The sequence below is a fragment of the Phyllobates terribilis genome, unplaced genomic scaffold, assembly GCF_046119375.1.
Source record: "Phyllobates terribilis strain yellow unplaced genomic scaffold, ASM4611937v1 Scaffold_2__4_contigs__length_985480577, whole genome shotgun sequence".
Classification (NCBI taxonomy): domain Eukaryota; kingdom Metazoa; phylum Chordata; class Amphibia; order Anura; family Dendrobatidae; genus Phyllobates; species Phyllobates terribilis.
In genome coordinates this window covers 700,269,819-700,297,799 of record NW_027362762.1, presented here as the reverse complement: position 1 = coordinate 700,297,799, position 27,981 = coordinate 700,269,819, and the positions used below count along the sequence as shown (strand labels likewise).

Below are 27,981 nucleotides of genomic sequence, written 5' to 3'. Positions count from 1 at the left end.
TCCAGAAAAATGAAAATGTTATGGGTCTCGGAAAATGGCGACACAAGCAAAAAAAAATTTTTCTTACAAATTCCTGAATTTTTTTTCACCACTGAGATAAATACATGTTTAGTATCTGCCTTACTCGTACTGACCTGGAGAATCATATTGCCAGGTCAGTTTTACCATATAGTGAACATGGTAAATAAAACACCCAAAAAACAATTGTGGAATTGCATTTTGTTTCCAATTTCAGCGCAACTGGAATTTTTTCCTGCTATCCAGTGGATCACATGATAAAATGAATGATGCCATTCAAAAGTACATCTTGTCCTGCAAAAAAAAAAAAACTTACGGCTATATTGACAGAAAAATAAAAAAGTTATGGCTCTTGGAAGAAGGGGAGGAAAAACAAAAATGGAAAATCGCAAGTTTGTGAAGGGGTTAAAAACATCTACATTTATTTAGTATCAAGTATGAGTGCCATGTGTAAAAATCCAGGCACTTACACATTTTGGTAGTTATCAATGGGGTTATTAACGTTTGTCTGAGAATCGTCCTGCCACGCTGAATGCACTTGGGCAGATCATCAAGATCCACTGCTGGCAGCTCACTTTGCAATAGCTGACCAATAATGTCCCATATGTACTTGTTAGGAGAAAAGCCTGGAGATACTTAGGCCATGCTGGCTGCTCCCAGTAGCATGAGCAACATGTGGGCTGGCACTGTCGTGTTGAAAAATATATAATGTATAGACACAAGTAATATATTGACTTGTGTGCTGAAATAGACAATTCTTAATTATTTACAGATACTTTACCTCCAGCTCCTACACAGAGTAATGGCCAAGATGTACCTCTCAATCTATGCCAAAGGACACGAGGAACACAAACCAAGGAAAGCTGTACAGAACACTTCAACTATCTGGATGGAAAAATAAAAGGTAAATCTGAAAGTGGGGAATGCAGAAAACATTTTGTTCAGGACAGTTTGTATCAAGCTGGGTATCAAACCACACCTTTCCTGCGATGTAAGATAGGAAAGACAAGGAAGGCATGGCTTAGACCAGGGATGTCAAACTCAAATACAGAGAGGGCCAAAATAAAAAACTTTAACAAAGTCGTGGGCCAACCTTGATATCTATCCTCCTCACAATATAATGGGCCCCACACAGTCCTCTATACAATATAATGGGCCCAACATAGCCCTCCTACAGTATAATGGGCCCCACATAGTCCTCCATACAGTATAATAGGCTCTACAGTATAATGGGGGATCGGTGACGGCGTCGTGCGCCAAATATAATCACCCTGTTTGCCGGATTTGGCCCACGGGCCAGAGTTTAACTCGTGTGGCTTAGACTAACCATTGCTCTCCCCATGCCACCGCGGTGGTCCCAGGCAATGGGTCATTTTAAGTATTTATCATGGGGAATAAAGCTGAAGGAACAAAACAAAAATATGAGCAGAGAAGGCAGCGGGAGGCAAATGGAGAGCACCAGGTAAGGTGACTGTACATGTAGTCACTCTTTATTCCCAAATTGGAGGGCCATTTTAATTACACATATGTCTAGTGATGATTATACCAAGGCATACAGTGGGGAAAATAAGTATTTCATACACTGCCGATTTTGCAAGTTTTTCCACCTACAAAGAAAGGACAGGACTGTAGTTTTTATCGTAGGTACTCTTCAACTGTGAGAGACAATCTAAAAATAAAAAAACAGAAAATCACAGTGTATGATTTTTAAATAATTGAATTGCATTTTATTGCATGAAATAACTATTTGATCACCTACCAACTAGCAAGAATTCTGGATCTCACAGACCTGTTAGTTATTCTTTAAGAAGTCCTCCTACTCTGCACTCATTAACTGTATTAATTGCACCTATTTGAACTCGTTACCTGTATAAAAGACACCTGCCCACACACCTAATCAATCACACTACAACCTCTTCACCATGGCCAAGACCAAAAAGCTGTCTAAGGACACCAGGCACAAAATTATAGACCTGCACAAGGCTGGGATGGGCTATCGGACAATAGGCAAACAGCTTGTTGAGAAGGCAACAACTGATGGCGCAATTATTAAGAAATGGAAGAAACACAAAATGACTTTCAATCTTCCTCAGTCTGGGGGTCCATGCAAGATCTCGCCTCATGGGGTAAAGAGGATTCTGAGAAAGGTCAGGAATCAGCCCAGAACTACTTGGGAGGACCTGGTCAATGACCTGAAGAGAGCTGGGACCACAGTCTCAAACATTACCGTTAGTAACACACTACACTGTCATGGATTAAAATCCAGCAGGGCACGCAAGGTCCCCCTGCTCATGCCAGCACATGTCCAGGCTCGTTTGAAGTTCTCCAATGACCATCTGGATGATCCAGAGGAGGCATGGGAGAAGGTCATGTCTCACATGAGACCAAAATAGTACTTTTTGGTATCAACTCCACTTGCCGTGTTTGGAGGAAGAAGAAGGATGAGTACAGCCCAAAGAACACTGTCTCAACCGTGAAGCATGGTGAGGGAAACATTATACTCTGGGGGTGCTATTCTGCCAAGGGGACAGGACGACTGCACCGTATTGAAGGGAGGATGGATGGGGTCATATATCGTGAGATTTTGGCCAACAACCTCCTTCCCTCAGAAAGAGCATTGAAGATGGATCGTGGCTGGGTCTTCCAGCATGACAATGACCCGAAACACACAGCCACGGCAACTAAGGAGTGGCTCCATAAGAAGCTTTTCAAGATCCTGGAGTGGCCTAGCCAGTCTCCAGACCTGAACCCAATAGAAAATCTTTGGAGGGAGCTGAAACTCAATGTTGCCCAGCCACAGCCCAAAACCTGAAAAATCTGGAGAAGATCTGTATGGAGGAGTGGGCCAAAATCCCTGCTGCAGTGTGTGCAAACTTGGTCAAGAACTACCAGAAATGTTTGACCTCTGTAATTGCAAACAAAGGTTTCTGTACCAAATATTAAGTTCTGTTTTTCTGTTGCATCAAATACTTATTTCATGCAGTAAAATGCAAATTAATTATGTAAAAATCATACAATGTGATTTTCTGGATTTTTTTTAGATTCTTTCTCTCACAGTTGAAGTGTACCTGTGATAAAAAATTATATACCTCTCCATTCTTTGTAGGAGGGAAAACTTTCAAAACCGGCAATGTATCAAATGCTTATTTTCCCCACTGTATATGTGTGTGTGTATGTCTTTGTGTATATATATTGTGACAGAGTCACTGGAAAGGTACTGGAGGGGAGATATGTAGCACTGAGTTTGTTACCTCCAATAATATAAACATACAGAAAATGTTCCAGCACACAAAGTGATCAGGGGTTAAATCAGCCATTTTTACTGCTATGGTGATTAAGCACCTGTAGAGAGAGAGGAGGTCAGAGGATAAATTCCCAGCCTTTTAGAGCATTTGGTGTGAGGTGGGTCTGGAAGTGAAAGCTCTGGAGCTGTATTGTCCTGTGAAGGAAAGCTAAACATTGGTTTGTTTGTTCCTTAAGCGGGAGGTTGCCTGTAGCAACAAGGACTATGTTTATATTTTGTTTTCCTGTTAGGCCATGTTTGTTTTTGCTAACTTTTATGCTGTACTGTTAATAAACCACAATGAAAGATTTAAATGGATATATATATATATATATATATATATATATATATATATATATATATATATATATATATATATATATATATATATATATATATATATATATATAAATAATAATATAGGAAAACATCTTTAAGATGACCTTCTAAATTGTTTTGAATCTGTCACAGAAAATCTACTCAGCAGATGTGTTTTTTGGAAAGGTTTCAAAAGCTCTCTCTCTATGCTTTATTTTTATAATCTCTGGATATTAATAGACTGGAAATGCCCACGGTTATTGCTCCTTTCCTACAAATATCAAGCTGCAGCGGCCCAGAAGTGGCGCATCATATTTGTTAGCCTTAGATCTTCCCGATTGACCTGATGCGATGGCAATCGGGGTAATTGTTTTTGGGGTTAGTATTGGAGAAGTGTCAGTCAGACACCCCCATTACTAACCCAGTAGTAAAAATAAATAAACATACACACAGAAAAAAACCATTATTTGATTAAAAACTCCCCCATAATAGCCCTTGTATACCAATTTATTAATGAATTGATCCCATGAAGTAATCTATGTCCATCCTATTCTTTGTCTCTGGCGCCTGTGGCTAGCAGTAAAGTTACTACTATGCACAGGAGCCGGCTGATGAATACTCTCATCAGCGCCGCCTGCTCTCACTGCTATCAGCGAGAGCAGGAGACGCTGATGACAGTAGTAGTCATCAGCTGGCGCCTGAACGGCAGTAACTTTGTCACTGCCTGTCACAGCTGCTGTCTCACATGCGGTCCTCTGTGTGACAGCGTGGGAACCACAAAACCGCCGGATGTTCGGGCCTGATTTGGGATCAAGTTCAAGTTCCATTCTGGTGCTCGAACCAAACTTTTTTTTTTAAAGTTTGGACAAACCCGAACATTCATGGGTCCGCTCATCCCTAATCGGGACCAGCAATCACCTTCCGTCTATGCTGGTCCTTGCCCATCTTCCACTGTACTTCAGAGGACACGATGTGTCCAGCAGCCCCTATGCTTGACCTTAGGCTCTGGACGTGACAGGAGTGGCCGCTCAGGATCCCAGTAATACCTTCCCACTGCCTGGAATAAGTGACACATGCTGCCCCTAGCAACCCATTGCACCTGAACTTGGCCTTCACTATGTACTTCACTAACTCTCGCTATCAGGAAATGCCCCCCTTTTTATTAACACTAGTGCCCACCCACTGGGCTAATTCTATCATTAACTATTTCCTTATCTCATATGCTAAATCTATTATCCTTATCCTATGTCTTATGATGTTGCTAAACCACTTACCTATGCTATCCTAAGCTTATACTGTACTATACTCTACTTACATTATGCATTAACACTTTACATGCTGTACATTACCATAATATATTACATAAAACGCACATCACTATTACATATAAAACCGCATGACAGCATTCACTTGACACGTCTGTTGTCTTCAGGGGCATGAACAGGGTAAGACCGTCCACACCCCTACATATATAAATATATTATGTCTATTACATAAAATATATCAATAGTCTATCATTGTGAATCTAGGTTGCAGGTTCCTGTGGGACTATTTGCACAAGCTTCTTGATGACAAGCGCTATGAATCATATATTAGGTGGGAAGATAAAGAATTGAAAATCTTCAGAGTGGTGGATCCAAACAAGCTTGCTGCATTCTGGGGAAATCACAAGGTATTTTCTTTACCGATGTATACAGAACTATGATTACAACAGCTTGTTACCAAATTCACATCCTTAAGGGTCTCATGATTACTTTATGGCCCTAATTCATTAAGACATGTATTTGGCACACCAGTCTTAATCAATTATGTACATCTATAACTGAAGTGTGCCTTCGCCATAAATGTTTCTCCTGCTAAGGACTGATTTACATTTCTGGCGTAGTGTACGCCACTGCGGTAAATTATGATGTATTTGCCCATCAGCCTTCACCTCGCTCCACCCTACCCCAGCTCTGCTCACTTTTGTGGAACTGGCTAGGTCTGGCATGAAAACACCAATAGTGGCAAAATTATTGAACAACTTCGAGTCGCGTAAAGATTTAGCAATAGAAAAGAAAAAGGGCCCAATGGATAGAACCCACATTCCGGTAAAACAGGTTATTTAGTGGGGTGTCTGTACAACCCATGGACTCTGACACAAAACATATTTTTTGGCGGTTTGTGGGATTTTGTTTTTACCACTAAAGAATCTGATAATGTATAATACATGGCCACACATTGCATTTCTGATACAAGGAGGGAGTAAAGTACCAGTTCGCAGCAGGTTGCTAGCAAGCCGTAATGTTAAACTGAGAGTGGTTGCACAGGTGCAAAATAATGAACATCCACTCACGCACCTACTTTTAAAGATGGGTGACTTTTAGAGGCCGTCTCTCACATGGTTCATTAAAAAACATTCAGTTTTAATTGATTTTTATTAATTTAAACCCCGACTGATTCTGAAGTTAAGAATTCAGTTGAAAGAGTGATTTACAGCCTTCAACATATGAGTGTGCAAACTGATGAAGGTGTCAGTTGCGAAATAGGACTGCCCTCTTCACTTTTACACCCAGAATGAGCAGAGATATAAGGCCCGATTCAATCAGACTGGTGTTTTGTACGCCAATCTTAATGATGGATGTGCAGGAACAATGTGCGTCTAATTCATTAAGGAATGAATTAGGTGTGTCTTATCACTGGCATGATGGCCTCCGTGCTCCTCGCCATTGATGTTAATCCAGTTCGAGATTGGACTGATATTTCTGGCAGAAATTTTGATGAATTTATGGGGCAGGCTGCGTCATGCCCATCCCACTTCCTTTGGCTGAGCTGGCTGAAACGGCAAAAGTCACATGAAGTTGTGCAAAAAAGTTGCAACAGTTGAAGTTGTTTTATACCAGTATTTTGGCAATAACATCTTCATGAATTGAGCCAGTAGAGTACCTATTAGTAGTTTTTCTCAAATAAATTATCATTAGAAAAACTGAGAATTTTCTAAATTATTTCTGTAATAAAGTTCTAGCCCACAACAGAATTTGGGGGGAAGAGGGACAGAGAGTTTGGCCTGTATACTGTATTCCCTTACTTTTTGGGTGATAGAATACAATAGAATTAATTCATACATTTTTCTCATAAATTTGCTAAAAAGTAAAACTAAAAGATGGTGAAAATGGTTTGGATTCATGCAGAAATTTTCCCTGCCTTTAGGGGGGTGCTAGAACTTTTCAAAATAATATTAATATCATATTTTATCCAAAGTGTAGGATTGCACATATGATATGCAGCTAAGCTAGAGGAGACAGATATAGATATTAGATAATTGGACCGAATGATCATTTTCCCTACAGCTTTCTATCCTGACATCCCCATACTGTGTCCTCTATTAGAGAGTTGTTCTCAGAATCCTCTGGCAGCAGTTTATCTCCCGCTGAAAAAAAAAGATTGGCCATTGAAATTCCATCGGCCGAATCCTTTCCTTCCTAAACATCATTTGTCATGGAACTTTTGGGAGGTCCCCATGGATGGCTAGTGGGTTCTAATGTGTATGGGGCTGTAGCAGTATCCAAAGAACACCACAAGGCAGGATTCAAGTACAGCATAGCAGGCGAGAAGACTGAAACAAAACTCTGGCTTTATTATGTACAAAGGGATTATATTCCAGGAAGTGAGAATAACAATATTTACAAAACAATGCTAATAACATATATATATGAAGTTATAGCTGAAGCGAGTCACAAAACTATGCTCCAGCTATGGCACAGTACACCAAGTTTCACAAACTACTCTAGGCTAATCCCCTATATGGCTTTCCGCTAATAAGGCCATGCTGCTACAGCATCCTAACTAAATAAAACTTCACTAAACCCTAGCTCAGTTCACCACCCATGAGTCACTCACTGTTTCGCAGATCAGACGTAGATGGCGGCCGCCTCTTGTTTGTGGTGTAACCGAGCAGTATCACGTCACTCAAGGCCTTTCCTTTGTATATTGGATCTCTTTCTTCTGCAGGCAGGCAAAACTTGTTTCACTTTCACTGAGGTAAAATGGCTGGTACTCTGTGTTGTGTGTTACCTCAGGTCATCAGCCTTCAGGGAAAACGTTCTGCAAAAAGGGATGGATTTCTCTACTCTTGACACAGTCCTGACAACAAATCTTGATAAAGTCTGCACTTTTATCTTTCCAGAGATTTAGTTTCTTTTTATAGTCTCTCTTTATCAGGAACAGGCAGGAGTCTTTCTGCTCCCTCAGACACACACACACACACACATGAGGTCCCTCTGCTTCCTGGTTCATTTCCCTCTTTCAGCACAGACCAAAAAGCAGGGGGGGTGACTAGTCCACAAGCACAAAACCCAGAGGGGAACATGGTTTCTTAAAGCCACAGTGTATTCAATGTCCGGTAAGGGCTGATCCCGTACAGGGCCATATGACCATGTGCTGACAAAGGTAATATTATGAAGTAGTGCCATGAAGTAGCGGTGAGTTGATCATGAACGATCTGGTACAAAGGGCTGGCTCCCTGCTGTGAAATATGGGCGCAAGCACCCCAGTGAGTGCCACTTATAGTCTCTGAATGGCTCTCACAGGAATAAAATGATGATGTTCGGAAGCCAAGTACCCGCCCACATAGTAATTTCATTGGCTAGTTAGAGGTGGGCATGGTTTTGACTGTGGCTGGGCGGGATATTGGCTGCAATGATGTTATCTTAAATATGTGTTCACTTGCTGTGAATATATATTGAAAGGGGTTGTCCGGTCCAAATTGATAAGTCTGCGGTCACTCTGTGTGACTGGAGACTTATGTATCCCCCCAGCGCACGTACTGTGCGCTGTGGGAATTTGCCGGGACCACTGTTATAGGGCCAGTTAGTTAACTAGTTGGTAGTGGTTGTAACCATGGATACCTAAGGTCCTGCAATGCCTACACATGAGGAAAGAGACATAGCAAATCAGAAAAACTATATTACATTTCTAATTGGCTGTATTTGCTGATATTATTATTATTATTATTATACCTACTATATATTGGGATAGGACCTTGGAGATGGGAATACCCCTTTAAGTATTGTATTGCCTTGTGAAGAATGGAGGAGTCGGTTGTTGGTAGAGGCGTTTGGAGTGTTTATCTTTGACTGTTGATAGGTGTTTCGGCTGTGTGCAAATTCTCATCCTTTAGTATTTAGTTTCCCTTCCTTTTCTCCCCAGTGTTCCTCTCAGTTGTTTGTGAGTGCATATTTGTATGTTTGGTATTTTCATTTATCCCTATTCGTCCTTCCTTGTTTGTCTGGTTTGTGTATATTCATACACTATTCCTCCCCACTTTACTGGGTGGTGGGGGGGACTGATATAGGGCTTATTCAGGTGTTCAGCAAGGTACGTGGCCCCAGCATCTTCACCATCAGGAGTAATCTGGGGAGCAGGGATAGCTAGGGCGCCCCTAGTGTTAGTGACAGGGAAGGAGATCCTGTCCCTGGGTAATCTAACAGAATCATGAGAGGCAGGCCACAACCAGCCCCCACGACATGTGTGAGAGTCAACAGTTAGAAGACTGCTCTGAGATATGTGAGAGAGGACATCAGAACAGTAAAGTTTTAGAAAGTCTTCTGGACATTGCTACTTAGGACTGAGAGGGCTACAGTCCTGGGGTCCAACAGAAATTTCTGTTGCAGCAGCGTGCAATAATCCAATGAGAATGTTGCATTTTCGAGGCCGTATCGTAGCAGTCACAATGACTGACAGAGGTCCAGAGTGGTTCCCTGCAAAGTAATACATTCACAAAAGTGTCACATGAGTGGGGCAGCCTATGGCAGAGGGTTGCCCTTTGGAGACCCATGGCAGCATGATAAGGCAGGTTGTGTCTACTTCAGTGCAACTACTGCAAAAGACAAAATCTTGAAAACCCTGTTTAAAGATCACACTGTTAGGCTACGTTCACACAACCATATTTTTGATCCGATTGCTGTCTGATTGCACTTGAACCAATGCTACTCAATAGGACTGTTCAGATGAGTATTTTTTTTTACATGGGCAAAATGACCGCGTAAAAAAAATCGTAGCATGCATTAGTCTCTTCAGATGAGATTCGCCTATTCAACACTATGGGTGCTCAAAAAAAATTTGATCCAATATGGCTCAACCGTTTAGCATCTGATTTTTACAGACACATTGCCACTGCCATTATTAACATGAACTGTTTTTGGTAAATGAGAAAAACTACTGATACATAAAAATGGACGCTATATGGATTGCATACAGATGAAAAATTATCAGTCTTTTTCTGAATGAAAATCATTTTTATACACTTGTGTAAACAGCCCTGGACCAACATTTCTTGGGAACCTCTGCTATATGCTGCACACAAAAGCCGGTCATACACCTGAATAACCTATCTGCAGATCATTGGCAGATCCAGATTATTTTAGTAGCAACTGATGCCCAAAGACGTTAGAGAAATGTTAGCTGAACATGCTATTTTATAAGTATGGGGATCTCCTTACTCTCCCTCCACGTCATCTGGAGATAATTGGAAGTTAAAAGGAATCAGTCAGTAGGTTCAGCCCTCCTAAGCCGTCTATATGTGCATGTAGATCATATGAAGCTGAATAAAATGATACCTTTATATCTGAAATCCGATGTCTTATTCCAGAGAAATCCATGATTTTCTTATATGTAAGTGAGCTGTTCAGGACTATGAGCCGGACACTGATCTGTATGAGAATCTGCCTCCAGACATTTATTTGAATACATTGGGGAGTTACCATTCCCTTTAAATGGGATAGGACAAGTTGAATTTCAAAGCTGGATCCCTTTGTTCTCAGGGTTGATAAACTGCCACCAAAGGCATCTGCATGTGTATGCGTGGATCGGGAGGAAGAGCTGTATATAAGGGCATCTGTCATCTCAAGTTTTTCATTTCATTCACTAAACACACTCATTAAGCCAAATATTTTATCACTAAATAAGAGAGGACATTTTTTTATTTTTGATCTTGACTAATTATATATAATAAAATATATATATATTTTTTTATTTTAGTTTTCAATTATTAGATAAGGTTTCCCAAGAGGTGATAGGTTTTGTGGACTGCACTTAGTTGATCATAAGATGTTCTACATCAGTGTCACACTGGTTATCATGGTTTCAAACATGATCCACTATTTGAGCAGAGTCAGATGGCTATATAAATCAGAGCAAGTTTAGAAAGCAGTGCATAGACTGACCGGCAGGTCTCCCGACCCAAGCGTGACAGCTGGATAGAAATACATGTAGATGTGACGCGCCCCCTGGGCCGTGGGGTACTCGATGCCGGGCCGGTCGTTGCTAGGGGAGATGTCACAGTGGCGGTGACCCAGTCCGTGACCCAGGGCGGTCAATCAAAAGGGGATTTATAGTTTTTCTATATAGTTTGTGACGCCACCTGTGGTATGCGGCTATATGGAGACGCCGCTGCGGAGCAGGTCCTCTGGAGCTGGTGTGAATGCAGCAGAGTTGGTTTAGCTCTCCACAGGTAGAGCTTAGCTCCAGGGCCCTGCTGAGTTATTATGGATGTTGCGGTGTAGTGCAGGGGGTGATGGCGCAGCAGTAATTCACGGAGACTGTGGGGTGCAGTCTTCAGAGTTTACTCACAGTTGTTGCAATGCAAGTTACAGGTACCGGTGTAACTTCCCACGTCGCACTGCGTTCACCAGACAGGGGTTCAGCAATCCCTCAGGTATTTCAAGAGCACTTAACGGGACCTCCTTCTGTGTACCTTTCTCAGTCGTCTTCCTGCGCTGGCTCTCACCCTCCTGCCCTACGTCTCACAATCAGTGTCCCAAGCCGGTAGCCTCGGGCCTTGTCGGGCGACTTGCAGTCCCCTGGACCCTCTGTGACCACCTTTTAAGCAATGTAATTGTGGCTGTGGCAACTGCACCCTAAAAGTACAGAAGCCTCCGGTTTCTAGCTGAGCCTTGTAGTTCTCCACTAGTTTAGGGGCCGGTCCCCTCTGCGGCTTGATCCTTCCACGTCCTGGTGGATTCGGGCATACGGGTGGCCTTCAGCACTGCCCGTACCCCTAGGATCCCCTCGTTCCTCCTGGAGCCTTCTTTCCTGCTCCTCTCTCCTTCACAGTCTTGGGCCTAACACTAGGCCCTGTTCCCTGAGCAGAGCTCCTGCTGAGCTCCTGCTCCACACACTCTCCTCCTCTGACTGACCTGACTGAACTCTCTTCCCAAGATGGTTCCCTCTTTTATATCACTTCCTTTCCTGTGCTCCCCTTAACTACGTCCTCCACCCACACCCACTACATGGTTCCACCCTCCAGCTAGGGACCAGGGACTGTGCTCTCCCTTAGGAGCAATCTCGCGCTGCCCCCACTGAAGTGGAATGTGTTGGATGCAGGTGTTAGGGTCCCGGGCAGCACTCTATCCTTACCTGAGAGTGAGATACCACACCTCTGGGTGAGATGCAGTACCTCTGTGGTGACTGAACCTGCAGGGGCGCCACATATGTTACAATGGGGGTCAGGATTGCCGCTGGCTAGTCCGTGCACTGTGTTCCTATCCCGCTCCGATTTATACGGCCGTCTGACCTCGCCCTTGTTCCTATTTTATTTATGTGGTTTAAAAATGGCAAATACAACTGTGAGCATGATAATATTATCATTGGATGGAAAAATAGACCATAACCATAGTAAAAATAAATGATTCCACTATTTTGTGCAGAATCGCCCAAACATGACCTATGAGAAGATGTCAAGAGCCCTGAGACAGTACTACAAAATAAGCCTTTTAAAGAAAGAATCTGGAAAGAAGCTAACATTCAGGTAAATACTCATTAAACAAATATGTTTTTTTTATTTTTGGTTTAAATAAGGTGAAAATAAGTTACCACCTTTGCGCAGGATGAGTTGCTGATCAGTGAGTGTCCATCTGCTGGCTCCTGCACTGAATGTCAGTACAGGGAACGAATGGCACTGCAGTCAAGCAGTTCCCCAAACCGCTAGTCAATGTGAGCCTGAGCAGTCAGACCCCCGCTGATCAAGAAGTTATCACCTATTCTGTAGACAGACCCTTTAAGTCTTAGTATGTAAAAATACTGGGCAATACATAACATATAGGTCATATTATAGGGTTTAAAATTATAACTTTTGAGAACTTGTCACCAAATAACAAACTATTTTCCAAGTTGTGAAAGGGCACTAATACATGGTCTGTAGTACAACATCGTAACATTTGCATAGTGTATTTTCTAATAAGCCATATATTCTTCTAGTAAAACCACAGGAAAAAAGATTCCTTCAAGAAGCACTCCCTTCAAAGTTTTTATCCTCTTAATATATAGCAATCATCAAAATGATCAATTGTAAGTACACAGTGCTATATAATATGATGATTGCAATACATTAAGAGGATAAATACTTTGATGGGAGCAGTGATTCTTTAATTATCCTTGTAACCCTATGTATAATATTTAGAAGAACATGAAAACTGCTGATAAGGCTGATATTACACATGTAAGTTTTGAGAAACACAGGATTACATAGAAAAAAAAGGCAAAGTATGTCTTTTTTCTATATTTTTCTCCCTTTTTTGTCCCACTTCTGCATTTGACTCAAAACTGCCACAAAAACTGCATGTGTTTTCAGCCACTGTGTTACTTTCATTGCACACTGACAGTGTGCTCCCTCATCAGCTCTAAAGAGAAGTGGCAAGCTGACAGGTGAGCACTCTTGCTGGCTCGCCACTGACAGTGTGCACCATTGTTGGCTCTAAAAAGAAGTGACAAGCTGACAGGTGAGCACTCTTGCTGGCTCGCCACTGACAGTGTGCTGCCTTGCTCTAAAAAGAAGTGAAAAGCCAGCAGGAGTGTGCTATCGAAAACCGGCGAATGCTCAGTATAGTAGAGAATAGCCCAGGCCCTGAAGGGGTCGTCCCTGATCATGATCCGGTTACCCATAGCTTAAAGAAAACCTGACAGCTGATGCATGCTGCCCGATCCAGTAACAGATATTTCCGTATGAGCTTGTATTGGGAGAGACAGTGCAGGGGACACACATGTCTGAATAGTCTCCCAGAGGGCTATTAAAATATGTTTTTTTCTGAAAGGGCAAAGTGTATCAAAGTTAAAAATTAGTGATGAGCGCGCACTAAAATGCTCGGGTACTCGTTGTTCGAGTCGAGCAAATTGGAGTGCTCGAGTGTTCAGTCCGAGTAACGAGCCCAATGTAAGTCTATGGGAAACTCGAGCATTTTTCCGGCGGTTCCCTCAGCAGTCTTCAGAAGGCCTAAAAATTGCCCAAATCGATGGGACAGTGCTCAAATGACATGGGAATGTGGCGCCCCTGAGGGTTCAGTCACCACAGAGGTACTGCACCTCACCCAGAGGTGTGGTATCTCCTTCTCTCAGGTAAGGAGGGAGTACTGCCCGGAACCACAACACCTGCATCCAACACTACACTGCTCCAGGCCGGCTGGAAGGTCAACATGCAATGTGTTTTCCTGCTGAGCCCTGTCCCTGGCTGGAGTGGGGGGAACCAGGAGTGGGTGTGGGTGGAGGAAGCAGTTTAGAGGAGCACCATGGTAGTAGGTATATAATGGGAAGCCATCTTAGGGTGGCAGATCAGTGGTCTGTTCAGAAGAACAGTTCAGGAGGACAGTCAGGGAGCAGAGGCTCATTAGGAGCTCTGCTCCACAAGTAGGTCCCAGTCCTAGAGGCCCAGGTGGGGAGCAGAGGAGTAGGCTCCGATCTACAGAAGGGATCCTAGGGTGTACGGCGAGTGCGAGATGGCACCCGTACGCCCCGAATCTGTCAGAAGACAGAGGGATCATAGGCCGCAGGAAGGGGACCGGCCCTCTACGTCTCGGCTGGGAAAACCGGAGGCTTCTGGCTTATATAGTCAGTTGCCGGAGCCTCATTCTAATCCCCGTGAGGGTCAAGCAGGTCCGGGAACTCCGATGAGACAGGAGGGACTTCAGAGCACCAAAGAGGGATTGAGAGTGGGGAAGCACAGGGCAGGAGGGAGAAAGACCCAGTGTGAAGACGGTCTAGCTAGGAACACAAGAAAGTGGGGTTCTGTCAAGTACTCCTAATCTGCCTGAGGAAGTGCTGAACCCCTGCCTAGTGAACGCAGCGCGACGTGGGAGGCTGACACCTGTACAGTGCACCAGTGGAACTGTCATAAGAACTGTGAATAAAGACTCGGGTGACTGCACCGCACTGCCTCCGTCCATTCTTTCAGCTGCGCCATCTCTCCATCCCGGCACTACAACGCCCAGCGCAATCTACACCATCACCAACCTACACTGCCCTGGAGCTAGCTCTACCTGTGGAGAGCCACACCATCCCTGCTGCCGTAACACCAGCTCCAGAGGACTGCTCCGCAGCGGCAGCACCCCTTTTGCCGCATTCCACAGGTGGCATCACGAACTTTCCAAATCCCCTATAAATATTCCCCTTTTTACTGACCGCCCTTGTGTTACGGACCGGCCAGCCACCGTGATATCTCCCACCAGCATACGCAGAGGCCCGGCTGCCGAGTACTCCAACGGCCCAGGGGGCGCGTCAGGAACAGCATGGGGAAGACCCCTGGAAAAATTTCTGACTCCCAGGTCAATGCTGTCAACAATGTTGTCAGAGGTATTATGCCACTTTTACGGACTCACAATAAAATATACAAAAACTAAACCAAAATGGATTTTCCTGGGAAATATGTTAAGGAACATCCTTTCCAGGGTAATGACTTGTATATAAGGCAAAATAAATATACAAAAACAAAAATGCTCCTCCACACCTTGGACTATGTTCACACGTAGCGTTTTTGATGTATTTTTGCACTTTTGCATTGCTTTCAACCAAGACAAATGCATTCACCAGGAAATGTAATTTTAATATTTTTCAACCTTATCTGGCCATGTGGTGTGTGACACATCATCAGACACATCCTGTTTCATTTATGATGGAGGGACTCTGAAAGTCACAAAGACTATTTTTATAGGGCCAGCAGTCAGCCCTCGCTATTGTTAGAAAGCCATAAGCCGGCTATGCTTTGTTGTTCCCATTATTAAGGAGTGGGTCTCTATACTGTTATTGCGTATGCAGTGACTGCAAGGGCTGCCAAAAATTTGGACGCAACCCAATACCCCTTTGAAGAGATATAGAGTAGGGTCTCAGTAAAACAAATGTTCCCATTATAAAGGAGCGGGTCTTTTATAGTGGTAATGCCCATGCTGTGACTGCAAGGGCTGTCAAAATTTGGGAAAAACCTACTAGCAATTTAAAGACACATAGAGCTGGGCCACAGTAACGACATGTTCCCATTAGAAAGGGGAAGGTCTGCTATTCATTTATAGGGTATGCAGTGAGTGCAACGGCTGCCAAAATTTAGGAAAAATCCCATAACAATTTAAAGACACATAGAGCTGGGCCACAGTAATGACATATTCCCATTAGAAAGGAGAGGGTCTCCCATACTGTTTGCCTATGCAGTGACTGCAATGGCTGTCAAAAATCTGGAGGCACTCCAATGCCCCAATGCCCCTTGCAAGAGACGTAGAGGTCAGAGCGCCTCCTGAAAACAATGTTCACATTATTAGGAAGTGGATCTCCCATACTGTTTGCCTATGCAGTGAAGCAATGGCTGCCAAAATTTAGAGGAACTCGAACGCCCCTTGCAAGAGACGTAGATTTGTTGATATGGACACTGGATTTGAGTTTATGTTACGCTCCTATTATTCGGTGGTGATGACAAGTCTGGCCCAATCCAGCCCTTGTTCATTTTTATAAGAGTCAGCCTGTCAGCATTTTCAGTTGACAGGCGGATGCGCCTATCGGTTATAATTCCACCAGCAGCACTAAAATCCCGCTCTGACAAAACGCTAGCGGCAGGGCAGGCCAGGACCTCCAAGACGTAGAGAGCCAGTTCATGCCACATGTTCAGCTTGGATACCCAATAATTATAAGGCACAGAGGAATCACAGAGGATGTTGGTATGGTCGGCAAGGTACTCCCTCACCATCTTCCGAAACTTTTCCCTTCTTGGGAGAGTACCCCACGCCTCAGGGCCTGTGCGATGGGAGGGTCTGAGAAAACTGTCCCAGAACTTTGACAGTGTTCCCCTGCCTCTGCTGGATTGCATTTGTGTCTCTCTTGCCTGTACTCCTTGGTTGTCCAACGAACTGTGACCTCTGCCGCCAGCGTTTTCAGATGGGAACTTTTTTAATAATTCCACAACAAGGGCCTTCTTGTACTGTCCCATTTTATTAGGCCTGTCCAGCGTGGGAATAAGAGACAGAAAGCTTTCCTTGTAGCGTGTGTCTAGAAGTGTCACTAACCAGCAATGACTGTCACCCAAAATTTGAACAACGCGAGGGTCACGGGAAAGGCAGCATAACATAAACTCAGCCATGTGTGCCAGACTGCAAAGAGGCAATACTTCCGTGTCCTCATCATGAGGATGACTGACCATGCTATCCTCCTCCTCCTCCTCCTCCTCTTCCTCCTCCTCCCTGTCCTCAGGCCCTCCACGCTGAAAAGACGGTATGACAGTTGTTCAGGTAGTACCATCTATAGCGCAGAAAACTAGCTCCTGTTCTTCCTCCCCCTCCTCCTCCTCTTCTTCATTGTCACCCAATCCACATTGGGAGGAGATGAGGCTGGGCTGTGTGGAATCACCCTGTATGGGTCCTTGCTCCATCTCATCGTGCTCCGCCTGCAATGTATCCTCTTTAATTGTGAGCAGAGAGCGTTTCGGAAGACAGAAGCGGGATGGTGACGCTAATTATGGCATCATCGCCGCTCACCATCTTGGTGGAGTCCTCAAAGTTTTGGAGGATGGTACATATGTCTGACATCCATGTCCACTCCTGATATCTTATGTGTGGAGTCTGAATTGAATACCGACGGCCTTGTTGATGTTGGTAGTTAACAACTGCCCTCTTCTGCTCAGAAATCCTTCCCAACATCTACAATGTAGAGTTCCAATGCCTGAGGACATCGCAGATCAGTCGGTGAGCTGGAAGCTGCAAATGCTTCTGAAGCACGGCAAGGGAGGCTGAAGCTGTTGCTGACTTTCTAAAATATGCACACAGGCGGCGTACTTTGACAACCAGATCTGGCAGATCCGGGTAGGTTTTGAGAAACCGCTGAACCATAAGGTTAAGCACAAGGGCCAGGCATGGTACGTGTGTGAGCTCGCCTCAGAGCCGCCACCAGGTTCCAGCCATTGTCATACACGACCATGCCTGGCTGTAGGGTCAGCGGTGTCAGCCACAGATCTGCCTGTTCTTTCAGAGCTGTCCACAACTCTTGAGCATTGTGCTGTTTGTCACCTAAGCATATTAGCTTAAGAACAGCCTGTTGCTGCTTGGCTGAGGCAGTGCTGAAGTGCTTCCAGCTTGCAACTGATGTGCTCGTTTAATGCGGGGACGGCACACTGGGAGAAACAGTGGCTGCTGGGGACTGAGTACCAAGGGACGGCCGCCGCCATCAGGTTGCGGAAAGCTTCCATCTCCACGAGCCTAAAAGGCAACATTTCGAGTGTAAGCATTCGCGAAATGTGTGAATTTAGTAGTGTGTCCTGTGGGGCGTTGGCTGCGTATTTGCGCTTGCATTCCAAGGACTGGGGTAAGGACAACTGAACGCTGCACTGGAACAAGGATGTGGATGTGCTTGCTGATGGTGCTACTTGAGTGTTCAATGACAGGTGCAGGGTGGGAGGCATCTTGGCATGTGCCATGGACAGGGGATTGGGGTGCATGCACAACAGTGGAACAAGCAGTGGTGTCACCCACAGATACTGTTGCTGGACCCTGGGGTTCGGCCCACTTAGTCAGGTGCTTTGCTGCCATGTGCCTGATCATGCTGGTGGTGGTCAGGCTGCTAGTTTTGCTACCCCTGCTGATGCTGGTGTGGCGCCCCTGAGGGTTCAACTGCCACAGGGATGCTGCACTTCTTTAATGGAGTGTAGTGTTCCTCCTCTGAGGTAAGAACAGTGCGATGATCAGGACCCTTCCTTCACATCCAACACCACACTTCTCCCACCAGAGGGGGCTAGAATGCACTATGTGCTGCCCTCCTGGTTACAGGGAGACTGGGGAACCAAGAGCTAGGGGAACCATTTAGTGGGTGAGGGTGGAGGACTCACATTTTAGTGACACTTTAAATTATATATTTAATAAAAAGCCATCTTGGGCTCAAGGTTCTTTGACTGTATTGGTATTGTGATCTCCCTCCCTGAGCGTGGATCCTGTGTGGGCCTGCAGAGGACGGAGACAAGGCCCTCGTACCTCAGTCTTGGGTCGAGGGGCAGGTTGTAGACAATGAATGTCTCAACCCGGTCAAGGACCATGACCAAGAAGGCCCGGAGCTTAAGAGTGTAGCTCCACAGCAAATGGATCCCAGGGAGGATGCAGACGGAGCGGTATATGCCACCTGTCCTCGCCAACCTGATATATTCAGAGGGAGTCCGGCTGCAAGAGGGATACCGCCCCCCGACACCCGACCTTGCTACTCCATGTCCTGGTCGGGGAAGCCCGGTAGGCCCTGAGGATCCCACCGGGTAACGGAAGGAGCGGAGCTGCCACCCGTGCCATTTTTCTGAGAGGAGTTCAGAGGGAGACCCAGCCTATCTACACACACACACACAGACAGTAAAGTACCCAGTCTGAAGTCTAGGAACACTCTGGTGCGGGGTCCTGATTGAACACTGGACTTGCTCTGAGATTGTCAGACCCTCTTAGTCTCTGGTGACCGCAGAACTCCGTGAGGAGCAGGGAGTCGCCTTCTTTCTGCCATCTCTTATGTGAGTAAAGCCTTGGAAGGTCACCCCTATGGCCTCCGGACTCTTTATTCTACGCTACACCGCACTACACAGACTTTCTAGACTACTACCCCCGTCATCCTGTCCCTCTGCCCTGAGGCCTTGCTCCGCCTGTGGGGAGTAGTAACAACGCCGGCTGCCCTAACACAAGGCCTCAGCGGACTGCAGCAGCGCTGGTGGCCTTCACCAGGTGCCACAGGTGGCGTAGTCGAGATCAGCCACTCAACCCGGATAAGCCCATACCATCCTTCTTTTAATGTGACGGCCCTGGGCACGGAGCGGGTCCGGGCCACGGCTGCCCCCCATCTCTCCATCACAGGACCTGACTCCGAGTCCCCCATCTCCCAGGGTAAAAAGGGGCTTTTGAGTAGAGGCGTCACAACTTGGCGTAGTCGGCAGGATTTCGTGCCCACAGCAAAGGAAGGAATTACCCATTGCTACTGGGTACTGTGTGCCTTACACATTGGACTTTTGTTTTCACTTAAAATGGCGCCCGCCCAAGAAGAACAGGCGCCATAATGCTGTGGAAAGATGGCCTTCTAATACCTCCCATCATGGGCTGGGCTCCCGCATGGCGCCAAACGTGCGGACCGCCCCTTCCATCAGAGACTGTCCGCGGGGTAATGCCCGTCAAACCGGATGGGCTGAACGAAGGCGGGCCTGTCAGCATGCCGCCCAGGAACCGCCCCGAAAGAGGAGGAAGAAGAAAAGCGACAAGGTGCGGCCTTTGCAGTCGGAGGTTGGCAATCTTCGGGAGCAGTCATGGACGCTTCTGGAGCGCAACCTACGGAGCCTTCCGAACCCGGTTCAGGTCCTTCACCCGGCAGGGAGCGAGGCAGCAGGATCCTAACAGCGGGAGAATTGGAGTTTCTCTACCAGGAAGCCCCGGGTCTCATGCGGAGACAGAAAGAGGCCCAGGAGGCGGCGACGGCTGCGTGGTGGGAAGAAATGCTGCTGCGCATCCGGGCCCACTGCCAAGAAGCTGAAGCCCAGGGAGACGCGGTGACAGAGGTCGCGAGCGGCCCAGAGGCGGGTGAGTGTACTACCCCTGCCCCGGCTGCTGAACCTACCGTTCCCATACTGGACCTCATGGCTGAATATCTCCTGCCCGACGCGGTCACCTGGGAGCAGGTCTTTGCTCCGGAGCTGCAAGCGGCAGCTAGAGGTGGGGACCTGCGATGCCGCCCAACTCCCGAATCTGAAGTACCTGAAGCTGCAGAGGTGTCCACCGGCCCCAACCTGGACTGGTCCACGCTTGTAGAGGACACGCAGCAACCCCTAATGACACCGCTACCTGCACCGACAGTCACCTGGCCGGAGGCTGAGGAGTGGGCCTGGGACAACCAGGGGGGGACCTGATGGGCTTCCCCCGGGAGACCCGGGCTGAAGCGCAGAGGAGGAGTGAGCGGTGCTGTGAGCAGATCCTCCAGCTCACTCGGGAGCAACGCCAGAGGGAGGTCCGCTGCGAGCACCTCGAAGTGCGGGCCAAAGCTGCTAAGTCCCGGGCCCGACAAGAAGAGGCAACCCGTCCCAGTCCCCGTGTGGAAGGGCAAGTCGTCCGCTTCCACCATGAGGCGGGGTGGGGGTTCATCAGGAGTCCTCATTACCAGGACGACGTCTTTGTCAGCAGGTGGGACGTGGAGCCGCGTTTGAAGAAGGGACACCCTGGCCGGAACCTCTTCCCGGGCGATGTAGTTACGTACTCTCGCCACCATGGGGTGCAGGGGTGGTAAGCCTTGGATGTCCACAAGGTATCTGGGAGCGACGCCCCCTCGCGCTCAGCCTCAGGGGACCGGTCAGCCTCCGTCAGGAGGAACGAGCCTTTTCCCTGCAGGGAACCCGAGATCTAAGCAGCCCAGGCGGTTGTAACCTGTTGAAAGTTATGCTGTTTGTGTTTATGTTTTGATTTTATATCCCCGTTTCTAGAGACATTGGTCCCTGTGGACTTGTAGCAGACAGACTCCTTTCTTGTATATAGTTTGCATCTCTTTAGGTGCTCCATATTGGTTTTATGTAAAACCGCGGATATTTCTACCTCAGACCTCAGAAGGAAAACCTGTCAGGGTGGCTCTGCTGGAGATCCAACTCGGGAGCTTCATGCCCTGCAGCCACCCCAGGGCCCATGTTGAGGGTTTGGGACAGGTCCCTCGCGCTTCTGAACTGACTTTGCGTCCTTGCACTTTAACCCGTCTGTCTGCACATGAATGTCTCTGGATAATGCTAGCACTTTTATAATTTTATACTTTATTACTTTTGTATTTTTGTACTATATATTATGTTTGAAACGCTTAAGAAGAAGTGCCTCCCATAAAGGGAAGATAGTTTGTTGTTATATATAAAAGAAAACTTTCCTAGGTCTTGCTCTTTTGCAGCTCGCGGACGTGCTGTGTTTCACCAGGGGGGAATGTGGCGCCCCTGAGGGTTCGACCGCCACAGTGATGCTGCACTTCTTTAATGGAGTGTAGTGTTCCTCCTCTGAGGTAAGAACAGTGCGATGGTCAGGACCCTTCCTTCACATCCAACACCACACTTCTCCCACCAGAGGGGGCTAGAATGCACTATGTGCTGCCCTCCTGGTTACAGGGAGACTGGGGAACCAAGAGCTAGGGAAACCATTTAGTGGGTGAGGGTGGAGGACTCACATTTTAGTGACACTTTAAATTACATATTTAATAAAAAGCCATCTTGGGCTCAAGGTTCTTTGACTGTCTTGGTATTGTGATCTCCCTCCCTGAGTGTGGATCCTGTGTGGGCCTGCAGAGGACGGAGACAAGGCCCTCGTACCTCAGCCTTGGGTCGAGGGGCAGGTTGTAGACAATGAATGTCCCAACCCGGTCAAGGACCATGACCAAGAAGGCCCGGAGCTTAAGAGTGTAGCTCCGCAGCAAATGGATCTAGGGAGGATGCAGACGGAGCGGTATACACCACCTGTCCTCGCCAACCTGATATATTCAGAGGGAGTCCGGCTGCAAGAGGAGTACCGGCCCCCGACACCAGACCTTGCTACTCCATGTCCTGGTCGGGGAAGCCCGGTAGGCCCTGAGGATCCCACCGGGTAACGGAAGGAGTGGAGCTGCCACCCGTGCCCTTTTTCTGAGAGGAGTTCAGAGGGAGACCCGGCCTATCTACACACACACACAGACAGTAAAGTACCTGGTCTGAAGTCTAGGAACACTCTGGTACGGGGTCCTGATTGAACACTGGACTTGCTCGGAGGTTGTCGGACCCTCTTCGTCTCTGGTGACCGCAGAACTCCGTGAGGAGCAGGGAGTCGCCTTCCTTCTGCCATCTCTTTTGTGAGTAAAGCCTTGGAAGTTCACCCCTATGGCCTCTGGACTCTTTATTCTGCGCTACACAGACTTTCTAGACTACTACCCCCGTCATTCTGTCCCTCTGCCCTGAGGCCTTGCTCCACCTGTGGGGAGTAGTAACAATGCCGGCTGCCCTAACACCAGGCCTCAGCGGACTGCAGCAGCGCTGGTGGCCTTCACCAGGTGCCACAGGTGGCGTAGTCGAGATCAGCCACTCAACCCGGATAAGCCCATACCATCCTTCTTTTAATGTGACGGCCCTGGGCACGGAGCGGGTCCGGGCCACGGCTGCACCCCATCTCTCCATCACAGGACCCGACTCCAAGTCCCCCATCTCCCAGGGTAAAAACGGGCTTTCGAGTAGAGGCGTCACACTGGCCTGGCAGGTGGTGCAAATGGCCTTTTTGGGATTATCTGCAGAGTCTTATAGGTGACAAAGAACCACGGTTTTAAATAGCAGGCCTGTAATTTACTAATACTATTCTTCACAGACATCTAGTGTGAATACCTTGACCGACACACTGCAACAGAATGGAAATGGAAGAAATGTTTGATTTTGGTACAGTCTTATAGGTGATATGTTTGACAGAGAACCACGGTTTTAAATAGCAGACCTGTAATTTACTAATATTATTCTACACAGAGACCTAGTGTGAATACCTTGACCAACACACTGCAACAGAATGAAAATGGAAGAAATGGCTGATTTTGGAACAGTCTTATAGGTGATATGTCTGACAGAGAACCTCGGTTTTAAATAGCGGGCCTGTAATTTACTAATATTATTTTACACAGAGACCTAGTGTGAATACCTTGACCGACACACTGCAGCGAAATGAAAATGGAAGAAATGGCTGATTTTGGAACACTCTTATAGGTTATATGTCTGACAGAGAACCACGGTATTAAATAGCAGGCCTGTAATTTACTAATACTATTCTTCACAGACACTTAGTGTGAATAACTTGACTGACACACTGCAACAAAATGGAAATGGAAGAAATGTCTGATTTTGTAACAGTCTTACAGGTGATATGTCTGACAGAGAACCACGGTTTTAAATAGCAGGCCTGTAATTTGTTAATACTATTATTCACAGACACCGAGTGTGAATAGCTTAACCGACACACTGCAACAGAATGGAACAGGAGGCCAATATTTTCCACGTTCAGTTCAAATTTCTGGATTTTTATCGCTGAAATATGGAACAGATCAGGCTTTATTCTGCAGTGAGAACAAGCAAATGGAGCACAAAAATGGCTTTTAAGCAAATAACCAGGATTAAGATAAAAAAAAATTGCCCCGGCCCCTGATATCTGGGGCTATGTCTACAAATATCTGTAACTATAACATCAGCAGCAGACAGGATGTTCAATTCGCCCTCTTGTGCTGTATCATACACAGCAGTCTGCCACATACACTGCCTGCCTGCCTAGCACTGGTGATATGCAGCTGGATTAGTCCTCAGAAGGACTGTTAGTTCAGTTGGATATATATAGATGTTGTGGAATACCTATACTAACTATAAACAAGCAAATCTCTCCAAGACTAAGCAGCACCTCTCCCTACTCTGCCTGATTCCAGGGTAGACTGTGACGAGCATAGCGGTGCCAGGTCTTATATAGACCTGATGATGCTGTGCGGCCAGCCACAGTGGGTGGCAGTTAATCCCTGCATGTTCATTGGCTCGCTAAAGAGCGCCAAATGTGCAGGGAGGGGACCCAGGTTACTCGCCGAGTACCGAGCAGTGGCGAGCACGTTCGCTCATCACTATTAAAGATATATGGCTGAAATCATACAGCCAGCATCTGATACCGGCAGCCCGATCCATGGGTAGCATGCGTCACTTTAATTACTTTACACTTTGGACTGGTTAGGTATTTCACCTCATTTTAAGTTTGAACATGTTTAACTATAAAAAAAAGTGTACTAGAAAATGTAGAACTAAAATAATGCTAAAGTATAAAACTTTTTTTTTTAGGTTTCTGAGGTCACCCAGAGAGAGACCTACATCAGAGAAAATACTGGAATCGCAAGACACAGATGACTCTTGTGAAGATGTCCTTGCTATTTCACCTTGAAACATTGAACAAAAGGAGCCTTTGTGTCTGAAGTTTATTGTATATAAATTTTCCCGAGGGGCCACATGAGACACATGAGAGACCGTGACTATTGTAGAGGGCTGAACCAATAGGCTGAAATTAATTCTACTCAATATTAATATTACCATAGTAATTATAATTACTATTTCATACTAATATTAAGTGTATCAATTAATATTAAGTATGCTGACGCACCCCATATACCGTAGGAGCCCATACACAGCCCCCCTATATACAGTATGAACCCCCCACACATAGCCCCTTGTATATACAGTATAATCCCACACACAGCACCTCTTATGTGTATTATGAGCCCCCACAAATCCCCCTCTATATACAGTATGAGACCCTACACATCGCTCCTATATACAACATGAGCCTCCGTACAGTTCTCCTATATACAGCATGAGCCCCCACAGATAGACCCCTACATACAGTATGATCCCACACACAGCACCCACAATATACAGTATGAGCCCCCACAGTCCTCTATATACAGTATGAGTCCATACACAGCCCCTATACATAGCATGAGCCCACAAACAGTTCCCTATATACAGCATGAGCCCCCAATATACAGTATGAGCCCACACACAGGACCATATTTACAGCATGAGCCCCCACATAGCCTCCCTATATACAGTATGAGCCCACACACAGATTCCACCTCCCAATATACAGTAAGAGCCCACACATAGATCACCCCCCCTTATACACAGTATGAACCAACACACTTTCACACATATTAAAAAAAGAAACCACATATTCACCTTGTTCCCGTTCTCCCGCCGCTCTGCTATGGTCTTTGCTGTGTGCACTGAGGCTCCTCACAGCAGACGCAAAGTAGTGACATCATCGCGCGTCTGCTGTCTCGGCACACGCTGAATGGTGGAAGAAGGAGCCAGCAACTCCCTCCTGAAGGGAGGACGCAGATAGATGTGAAATCAGGAAGCTGAGAGGTCGAGGGCAGCCGCATGGTTCAGCCCGTGGGCCAGTGTTTTCAGCCCTTCAGCTGTCTCTGTTCGCGGGCCGGACTGGAACAGCCAGAGGGCCGGATGTGGTCCGCGGGCTGCATCTTGCTCAGATCTGGACTACACTAATATATTACACTACTTGCTATTTATCTCTGACACAATCCATGGACATCATCATGTTGTGATAGCAGGCCCCTTAAAGGGAATCTATTATCAGAAAATGACTATTGCTGAAATCAGGTTTTTGGGTTACAATATATATATTTTTTAAATTAATAGTTTTTTCATATCATGATCTTTATTAAATAAAAAAATCCTGCAATTTTCACACTAGCCGCTGCGAATATTTTAGACACACACTTCCTGTTCTTTTATTAAGCGTTTATAGCATTTTCTTTATCATATCACCAAGGATTACAGTGACAGATAACACCTCTGTATACAGCTGATAATTCAGGGTGCACCATTCACAATAGGCAACGTCATATCTGACCCTGCTCTCTTCACAATGACCGTAGCACACCCTCATTAGATGCTTCAATAAAATAATGATTGGATTTGAGTCAGTTTGTTGTGGCTAATGTACATGTGCATTTTCTGAAAGAATATGAAGTAGGCGTTCAATAGTGCACCAGTGGCTAGTGTGAACATTGCAAGATTTAAAAAAAATACATACATACATACATGTATATATAGATATATATATAAAAGCCCAAAAACTTCCTGCACAATAGGTCAATTTCATATGACACATTCCCACCTTGCTGTACCTGGTTCTAAAGTTATAATTACCTCTGCATAGGTTCTGAGCACTGGAATGCTTAATGTACGGCTTACTGTCTTATATAACCTTTACCTTTAACATGCTTGTCTATAATTTTCTTTCTAATCTCCTGAGACAACTCTTTCCTTTGCTTCCTCTGGTCCATGTTGAGTGTGGTACACACCATGTCACTAAACAGCACAGTGAGTATCTGTAGCCCTATATACAAGCACAGTGAGTATCTGTAGCCCTATATACAGGCCCACTGACTGATTACTAGACTGTAGACACCTGTGATGCTAATTAGTGGACACAACATGATTTAACATGTCCCTTTTGTCACATTATTTTCAGGGGTACTATCATTTCGGTCCAGGCCTATTTCATGAGTTTAATTTTTTTTTAATTCTGTGGAATCAGGGTTGAAAAGCAATGTCTGACTTTCATTTGTTCATTTTCATAGATTTTTAATTTATTATTACTTTTGTCAGATTCAAGTTATTTCTGTGACCATTGTGGGTTTTTCTTTCATTAAACGAGGGGTACCAACAATTTTGACCACGTGTGTAAATGTGTTATACACTTTAGCTCAAAAGCAGGTGCACTAAATTCAACAATAATACGCTGTGATTTATAGTCAATTATTTGTGAGTGAAATTCTAGTTTTCTTCTTGCACTGAATCTAGAGCTTATCAGGAGTGTTATCTTCTTTGTGACATGTGATGCAGATCTCAAATTTGCTCGTGTGCATGAAGCTATATAAGGCTAAATGTGAATTCTATTATTTCCTTTGAACTTATAGCAGACCCAGATGTACACATATAATAATAATGATTAAGAATACTTGTGTTGTGTGCCATAGAGTAGTGAATACTACCTTATCTGCCAACAATGAAAAAGGAATTAAACAAAATAATAATAAAAGTGTCAAATAAATTATACCTCTGCTGCTTTTTTTTTCAGTCTGCCGTCTTTAATTTTAAAATGACAATACTGTTGCAATAGAACATCCATGAGATGCCTACATTTTTGCAATGCATAGTACACAAAATAGAAAAAGGAAACTTAGAAAAACAGGGGCTAAGGCAGGGGCGTAAATAGAAATCCAATAGCAGATGTCCTTTGGGTCTGCCCCACGCCTAATTGGGACACCCAACCCCCAAAAAATAAAATATTCAACAGAGTCACAGAAGAGCATATCTCATAACTTTGCAGCACTTACAAAGTAATTTTGTTCCTATTGACGCCTCTTAGTGTTCCCACGCACTAAGATACCCCTTTCATGGCCCCCATAAAGTATGATACCAACAAAAGTGCTCCGCCATGACAGTATGATGCTCCCATACTCCCATAGTGAATCCCTTCACAGTGCCCTCACACACTGTATGATGACTCTGCAGTACCCCTCCCTTCGCCATAGTATTGATTAGATGC

At 45.5% G+C, this 27,981-nt stretch overlaps 1 protein-coding gene across 2 annotated transcripts in view; it reads left to right on the top strand.

The window, feature by feature from the left end:
• LOC141225872 (transcription factor ETV7-like) overlaps nt 1-27,466 on the top strand; it is a 105,764-nt gene extending 78,298 nt beyond the window's left edge. The window contains exons 5-8 of one of the 2 annotated variants that reach the window (XM_073667107.1): nt 791-922; nt 5,149-5,291; nt 12,304-12,404; nt 24,690-27,466. In XM_073667107.1, coding sequence (XP_073523208.1) covers nt 791-922; nt 5,149-5,291; nt 12,304-12,404; nt 24,690-24,789 — 476 coding nt within the window. In that variant the 3' untranslated portion in view covers nt 24,790-27,466. The remainder of the gene's footprint in view (nt 1-790; nt 923-5,148; nt 5,292-12,303; nt 12,405-24,689) is intronic. The other variant, XM_073667108.1, reaches the window with a different exon arrangement.
• The last annotated feature ends 515 nt before the right edge of the window (nt 27,467-27,981 follow it).